The sequence below is a fragment of the Vitis riparia genome, chromosome 5 (genome assembly GCF_004353265.1).
Source record: "Vitis riparia cultivar Riparia Gloire de Montpellier isolate 1030 chromosome 5, EGFV_Vit.rip_1.0, whole genome shotgun sequence".
Classification (NCBI taxonomy): Eukaryota; Viridiplantae; Streptophyta; class Magnoliopsida; order Vitales; family Vitaceae; genus Vitis; species Vitis riparia.
The window spans coordinates 20,071,376-20,080,201 of NC_048435.1; the positions used below are offsets into that span (position 1 = coordinate 20,071,376).

Consider the following 8,826-nt stretch of genomic DNA (forward strand, 5'->3'; position numbering starts at 1 on the left):
TTTTCGTTTTTTCCTCTCTCTTCCTACAGCTCTATCTCACCCTCTGGAATCTGCTTCAACTATCCTTTTCATTTTCTCTACTCCCCAGTTTCCATGCTCAGCTCACCAATTTTTTTGCCCACCCATGTCTTTTCCATCCAACTTTTCTTCTCTCACAACCTGTTGCCAGCTTCACTGCTCTTGGTTCAGCGAAAACCTCACCACCCTTAACCACCACCATGACAAGTTGGTAATCCTTGCCACATGTCCCATGCAGCTTGGCTCCTCCAAAAACTGTCCTCTATTCCAAAAACCCACTGCCAGCTTTTCCCGGGTGGTAAAAAAAAAAAAAAAAAAACATTTGGTCCATAAAGGGGTCTATAAATATGCCCATTTTCGGTAAAGTTCACGAGTGTAAGGAATATGAACACTTAGTGATTTTAGAAAGTGCTTATAATATTTCTAATACTTGAAAATTTGTATTTTTCAAGTATTGAAAAAAGTTAGAAACACTTTGTAAAATCAGTACCAAATGTACTCTAAATTTTACTTCAAAAACACTTTTTAAGTAAAAAAAAAAAAATGTTTTCCAAAATCATTATCAAACTCATCTTCTTTTTCTCCGTTCTCCCGCTATTTTTCCTTCATTTTATTTATCCTCTCCATCCACCTCTCTTTCTCTCTCTCATCCCCTGTCTTTCCTTTATTTAGAGACTGGGCCTATTTATAGGCTTTGATACTAGTTTCTATGTTCTCTATATATATTTTTTGAGTTCCGTATTTAAGGAGTGTTGTGAGAGAGCTTAAGGGATTTGGTTGCATCGTTGGGCTTCACTTTGAAAGCTTTTGAGAGCTATCACTATTAGGATTGTTTTTTTTTTTTTTTCTTAAACAACTATAATAATTTTCCTAGATAATAAAATCCAAATAATTTGCTTTTAGTAAATAAATTGAGAAAATAAAGGTTATGCTAAATTAAGAAAAACACCTAAAAAGGGAGGGTGAATTGGGTTTTTAAAATCTTTTCAATCACAACAAATTCAAGTACAATATAAGCAAAATAAAGAGATAGAGTTAGAGAATTCAAACTCGGGTTTTAAAGTGGTTTGACACTTCCTTGCCTACATCCACTCTCCTCAATCTCTTAACCGAGTAAGGGTTTCACTAACTTGAAGTTTCAACCAAGCTTCCAATCTTCTTACACTTGGATTCTAGCTCCAATGGATTCTTACACAATCTCTTCAAGGTTCAAACCTCTTGAAGGCTTTAACACTCATATTTTACAAGAAAGAATCCCTCAACCTAGCTTAAGGATAGTTCAAATACAAGACAAAGTTAGGATGACACACAATAGTGCACTAAAGGATATGCAAGTGATGATTTAATGCACTAAGAAAGAAATGAGAGCTTTTTGATCAAGAATAGATAGGTAGACAATTGATTGCAAGTGTTCTCTTATCAATAAATGAAGTGGAGCTCTCAATTTATAGGTTTCTAAGCTCAGGAGTCAAAAACAGCAAAAGGTAACTTCGACCGGTCGAGTTAGGGGTGGATCAATTCACTAGTCGTTGGAGCATTTAATGCTTGACAGGTTACCGTTGCCTCGACCGGACCTCGATCGGTCCTCGACCGGACCTCGACTGGGAAGAGAATCCCCTCGACTGGAAGAGAAGGTTACTGGGAAAGAGAGAAACTTTTTGTGCATCCCTCGACCGGTTCCTCAATCGGTTGAACCTTTTGGCCCCGAAAACTTATCTTTTTCAATTCCTTTCTTTTTTAACACTTAGGCAAGATCTTTAGGTGAATTATTAAGTCAATTATAAAATATTTTGCTTAAGGTACATTTGTTAAAAACTCGGGTTTTAATGAAATCGAAGTTTTAAAGAATAAGCCGAGTTTTCTAAGTTGCATGAAATGTGTGAAAATCCTAAGTGCACTCATACATTCATTTTACATTAGTTTCCTATGATCACAAGTCTTCCAAGTATCTCGATCTTATATCCATTTGATCATTTGATGAATTTTCGAGTTTATGCCTGAAATTATTAATCATTAAACTAATTAATCACTTAACCATGGTTTGTTATCATCAAAACCCGATTAGGAGAACTCTTGAGCTAACATAAATGAAACAATTTTTATAAAATTGAAATACTTTTTTTAATAAATGAAAACCGTTTTAATAAAACTAAATCAATAATTTTTTTTTCTTCAAGAAAAAATTGGAAAACCTTTTTTAAAATAAAACCATAATTTTTTTTTTCTTTTTTTCTTTTTAATTTACAATCGAGATTTGCTTTTAGTAAATTAATTAATTTAAAATAAATGAATAAATAAATAAATCTAATTGTTGTTTTTTCCCTACAATACAAAATCCTTTTTTTTTTTTAATAATAAATTTGAAATCATTTATGCTCTTAAATAATAAATTGAAGTCATCTTTATCACATTATTTTTTTTAATGAAATTGAAAATATTTCTTTTAACAAATAAAGATAAAGATAAATCTTTATCACATTAATAATAAAAATGACATTTAATCACATTAAATGTCATAATAGTCACTTCTCTTAGGATATCATAATAACAAAACAATTTAGCTACCACGTTATTATTATTTTTTAATGAAATTGAAAATATTTCTTTTAACAAATAAATCTCTAAAGTATGTTTTGTAAATAATTTTGTAAAATGTCATTGTTCTATTAAAAATCATTTTTACTAATAAAATTGAATTAAATTTTAATATTTTTGTAAATAAAATTGTAAAAGTCTTGTTTCTAGAAAATTAATGCAAACCAATTTTCTTGCAAATAAAATTAAATTGAAATATCTTTAGTAGATAAATTTATATAAAAAAAAATTAATAATTTGTAAAAATCACTTTCCTTAAATCATTTTATGAATCTAATTTGTAAACTATTCTTTAATTTTTGGAGAACAAAAGTTTGTTTGAAAATTTAAAATATTTTAAACTTGTTTATAATGTTTTTAAATATGTTTTAAAAATAATTTTTATATCTAGTGTTTTATTTTTAATCATTCTTTAATTTTTTTTAATTTGAAAATGAATAAAAGGAAATGTGTATTTCCAAACACTCATATGAAAAAAAAAAAATCACAAGTAGCTCAAGTTCATAAAACACAAATTTTAATCAGCTACTTAAAAATAATTAGTATTTTATGCACTTTCTTTTTTAATCAAATATTGTACATTTGATCATTCAAATACTACATTTTAATGATATAAATATTATTTTTTACTATTCTATATACTATCTTTAAGAGTGCATAAAACTTGAATATAAAGTTTTTATTTTGTAATTATTTTTATATAAATGTCTGCTTATTTTTTCCTCCCTTGACATATATAAAAAAAATGAAAATAAGAAATACAAAAAATGGTAAAATATCTTGTACTATCGTTATCGAATCCAACACCAACCTGTCACACCCTAAAACACCAATCTCCCCATAGAAGAAAGGAATATAAAAATAGATCGATCATACCTTGTGACAGACAAAAATATATAGTAAAAAGAAAAAGAAAAAGAAAATTGAAAACCATTCACCACTTTGCTTCGAAGCATTCCATTGGTATCTGTCTTTCCATATGGAATGCATTTAAGACGGAGTTGGAGATTGAGTTTATAGCTTAGACAACTCTAATGAATCAGCCTAGTGCCTCCAACCATGCTGCTGCAACTGAAGATTGTAGCCCATATATGGATGAGACATATATGGATGCTACCTTGTACAACGCCTTAGCAAAAGGCAAGGTCAATATGCTGGAAAGTTTGCTAGAAAACAATAATCTCAGGCTCCAATTGACCCCCAAAAGGAACACAATCCTTCATATTGCAGCTCAGTTTGGTCAGCTGGACTGCGTTCAATGGATCCTTCATCAATGCTTGCCTTCATCTTCATCTTCATCTCTACTGCAGCAACCCAATCTGAAAGGTGATACCCCACTTCACCTTGCAGCCAGAGAAGGGCATTGTCAGGTCGTTTTGGCTCTCATTGCTGCTGCAAAAGCACATCAACAAGAGATCGAAAGTGAGATTGGAGCAGATAAGGCAATGCTGAGGACGGAAAATAAGGAGAAAGACACAGCCTTGCATGAAGCAGTGCGGTATCATCACTCGGAAGTGGTGAAGTTATTGATTATGGAAGATCCTGAGTTTGTCTATGGTGCCAATATTACAGGCCACAATCCCCTTTACATGGCAGCTGAGAGAGGATACGGAGACTTAGTGCAAATCATCATAGACAACACTCACACTTCACCAGCTCATTATGGCATCATGGGTAGAACAGCCTTGCATGCTGCTGTAATTGGCAATCATCTAGGTAATTAACTATTGTATTAATCCTAGTGATCATGTAATATATTGTTAAATTGATTAGATTATGAAACTTGAATCAATCTTATTACGCTATGGAAAGAATATTAGGGTCGAGTTTCCTGCTGACCTCGCAAGGGTTTAAGGGCTAGGAGACTTGAACAATTTTTGTTTTTTAAATTATTTATTGAATCATGAGTTTTTCTGTGGGTGACTACTATTAAGATTAGAAATAGAGAATTTTTACCTTAAATGTCAGTACATTGATTATTAAACTACATTAAAATCTCTCGTTTTTCTTTCTTTATTTGTGATCGTATGTGATTGAACTAATAAAATTTTCATAAAATTTTTGTCTGTTTACTTTTTTTATGTTGTTTGTTTGTTTATTAGATATCACAATGAAGTTGTTGGAATGGAAACCAAGTCTCACGAAAGAGGTCGATGAACATGGGTGGTCTCCGCTTCATTGTGCTGCCCACTTTGGTTATGTTAAAATTGTGAAGCAATTACTCGACAAGTCATTAGATAAGTTTCCAACTTACCTTAGAATCAAAGATGGCAAGAAAACAGCCCTACATATTGCAGCTGGTCGTGGTCATATCGACATAGTAAAGCTCTTGGTGCAACACTGTCCCGATTGTTGCGAGCAGGTTGATTGTAAGGGCCAAAATGTTTTTCACTTTGCCATGGCGAAGAAGCAAGATGATTATCCAGGGAAATTCTTAGAAATTGATGGGTTAAAGCTGCGAGGACTTGTAAATGAGAAAGATGTTGAAGGAGACACACCCCTCCACCTGCTTGCTTCTTACCTAGTTGATGATGAAGATTTTATAGTGGACCATACAGTGGATAAGATGGGGCTCAACAGTGAATACTTCACTCCTAACGACATAGCTTCTCAAGCCACCCACGATTGGGTAAACAAGGTCAGGGCGGTGTCTAACTTGATTTTATCATAAATACGATGGATTATATTGGTTTAATATCGAGGGGTTTTAGTTAAATAAATCTAAGTATCCTATAATTTGAAATTTTATCAAATATCCGTCTTTCCTTTTTTATTTGTTATTTTCATTTATATTCCTTTTGATTTAAAACACGAAAAATATTTGATGAAATTTTAAAACCCTAAGTGAGACAAAATTTTTATTTTATATTTAGTGTAGCTGCAAGTTTTGTCCAAACTTGACCTAGCACAATAATGTTGGGCTCCATGCTTCTTCCTATATATATATATATATATATATATATATATATATATATATATATATATATATATATATATATATATATATATATATATGTCAAAGCTAAATTAAGATTTCATATGTTCACATTTCAGAGCTATATCCTACATTACTTAAGAAAAAGTAAGGAAGGGGGTGTTGGACCTTTAAGTTGGCTCCTAGGCATCAAAGAAGGCCATGGTTGCAGTGAATCCGAAAACAAAGATTAAGACAGGACACGGAAAAAAGATGATCAAATCTTCTTCACCTTACACAAAACAGCTGAAACCCATTTGATAGTGGCCGCGCTCATAACAACGGTAACATTTGCCGCAGGTTTCTCCGTGCCGGGAGGTTACAAGGAGGATAAGGACAGTAGCCAAGGAACAGCCGTTCTAGCAAAGAAAGCAGCTTTTAAAGCATTTGTTGTGACCGATACCATAGCCATGGTGCTTTCTATATCTTCTGTATTCGTCTCTTTTTTAATGGTATACCATAGGAAACTAGAGATGATACGAAACAGCTTATTGTGGGGCACTCTTCTCACCATGTTCGCCATGGGAGCAATGGTGGTTGCGTTTATGACAGGCTTGTACGCTGTGTTGCCGCTATCCTCGCTTCCCATTGCTAACTGTGTCATTTGCTGCTTCTTTTGCATTTTCTTTTATTATTTATTTAGACAAATTTTAAAAGATGAAGATTAGAAGGATACTGTACTTCAATCATTTTTCTTGCAAGTTGGCTTTATATTTAATTTTGGTTGACTTTTGCAGGGTGTTTATTGTAATTTGGATGATGTTAGACACCCCTTTCTCTTGGAAATAAAAATTTAAATATAGCTGGGTTTTTTTTTTTTTTGTTTTTCTTTTTCACTATTAAATGTTCCTGTGAAAGAAAATTAAAAAAATGGTAGTAATGAATCTATTTTTGAAAATACAGTAGTTTATAAGACTTCCAAACAGGACTAATTCAATGAGGGAAGTACTAATCAACAATGTGATCAAAGAAGAGTCAATTGTAGAATTTTGTTAACCTTCTAATAATGGAGCAGTACGATGCTCTATGTATGCCTCCATCTTAGTCACAAGTCAAAAAACTTTCCCAGGACGAAGAAGAATTGCTTGAAGATCCTTCCATGTATAAGAGAATGATTGGGAAGCTCCTATACCTAACCATAACAAGACCCAATCTATTGGATTCAGTAAATCGATTGAGCCTATTTCTTGTTAAGCTGAGAATTCCCCACTTGCATGCAACATATCATGTTCTTCAATATGTGAAAGCTACGTATTGAGCAGCATGTCCAGACACTAGGAGGTCAATTACCGGTTTTTGCATTTACATTAGAGATTCCTTGGTTGCTTGGAAATCCAAGAAGCAACAGATAGTATCCAGATCCTTTGTTGAAGCAAAGTATCAAGCCATGGCAAGTGCAGGTCATCCATAACCTGCACCTTTATTTTGTGACAATCAAGTTGCCTTGAATATAGCAGTCAATCCCATTTTTCATGAGTGAACTAACCCATCGAGATTGATTGTCATCTTATGAGGGAAAAACTCCAAAGTGGTTGTTTGAAGACTCTTCATGTGTCATCTCAGCACCAAGTGGCAGATATGCTAACAAAGCCTCTTTTTCCAACTCCATTTGCTTTTGTCCTTGGCAAAATGGGACTTCATAATATTCATTCTCCATCTTAAGGGGAGTATTAAGATAGAGTTTACCGTAATAACAAAAATTGGTTGTAATTAATAATAACAGAATTAATTGGATGAGCTGGGGTAAGAGAGTTTTAGCTAGGTATGTTCTCTTCCTTTCTTCTGGATTCAATAATGAAGGATTTTCTTCTCAAAATTTTCTGTCATTTCTGATGGGCCCTTACAATCAACCTGTTCACAGTAATTGGGACAATGCCACACCAAAAGCTTTACTATGTCAATATGGCCATGACCAGCAGTGATATGGAGGTTGTTTTCTTGCCATCTTTGATTATGAGGTAAGTTAAAAGACTTGTCTGATGACTTTTCGGGTAATTGCTTCTCAATTTGAGCATAAATTGAAGTGGGGCATAATGAAGCAAAGACCACCCATTTTCATCAACCTCTTTCGTGAGGCCTGGTTTCCCTTCTAACAACTATATTGTGATATTTGATAAATAAACAAACAAAATTAAAAAAGAATTAGATAAAAATTTTGTTAGCCCAATCACATATGAAATAAAGAAATAAAGACAAAACATTTTAACATGATTTAATGATCAATGCAATTTCTACATTGAGACTTAAGAATCCACTAATCAAATAAAAATAAAAAAGTCACAATGGTGAAGGTTCTTCCACTATTTTCAATTATGGTCACATACTTTTTTTCTTTTTAAAACAAAATTCTAAATCATAATAAAGTTAAAATATAATAAGGGGAAACTCATGATTAAATAAATAATAATAATAAATAAATAAAATTATCCAAGTCTCTTAGCCCTTTAAACTTTGTAAAGTTAATAAGGGGTTTGACCCCAACATCGTAACAAGAATGAATCAGGCTTCATAATCCAATAAATTTAATAATATTTTGCATGAACACTAGGATTAATACAACAGTTAATTATTATTATAGTATGTGACTCATATTGAGGGAAATATATATATGGAGAAAAAGAAAAAGGGTAAATATCGGAGTGGAATAATGATATTTGTCATTCAAGTTTGTATTTTTATTATTAAGGGCGAATGATAGGTTGGGGGGTGCGGGGGCTATGATCAAGGGTATTTTTAGAATTTCATTACCCGATGGTTAGTATAAATACCCTTTTATGTAACCCTAATTTTACATATAGTGAAAGTTTTTATCTTCCTTATTCCCATGGAGGTAGACAATTCGTGGAACCACATTAAATTTGTGTGTTTTTTATTTTTTATTTTTTTTATAATTTCTTCACCAAAAATCATTGCATGAAGATCAACAATTACTTTGGTGATTGCCAATTACAACAACATGCAAGGCCGTCCCATTCTACCGATGATGTCATTAAGAACCGGTGAAGTGTGAGTGTTGTCTATGATGATTTGCCTAAGAAAATGTTTGATAAATCAATTTAATGGCTGGAAGTGACTTAATGACTTGTTAAATCATTTAAGTCATTAAGTTGATTTATCAAACCTATAAGTCTCTATATCCTCTGTCAGCAATGCAAGGTCTTCCTTAATAAAAAACTTCACCACTTCTGAGTGATGATACTGCACTGCCTCATGCATGCTGTATTTTCTCCTTATTTCTC

The 8,826-nt window shown here is 32.6% G+C and overlaps 1 protein-coding gene across 2 annotated transcripts; it reads left to right on the forward strand.

Annotated features, from left to right (window-relative positions):
• The first annotated feature begins 3,684 nt into the window (after nucleotides 1-3,684).
• LOC117915344 (ankyrin-3-like) lies at nucleotides 3,685-6,289 on the forward strand. 2 transcript variants are annotated; one of them, XM_034830899.1, is made up of 3 exons: nucleotides 3,685-4,329; nucleotides 4,716-5,251; nucleotides 5,668-6,289. In XM_034830899.1, the coding sequence occupies exons 1-3, from the start codon at nucleotides 3,705-3,707 to the stop codon at nucleotides 5,779-5,781; spliced, it is 1,275 nt and encodes a 424-aa protein (XP_034686790.1). In that variant the 5' UTR covers nucleotides 3,685-3,704; the 3' UTR covers nucleotides 5,782-6,289. The 2 variants fall into 2 exon arrangements, with proteins under 2 accessions (XP_034686790.1, XP_034686791.1); XM_034830900.1 differs by having other exon boundaries at nucleotides 5,888-6,289.
• Nucleotides 6,290-8,826: the final 2,537 nt, after the last annotated feature.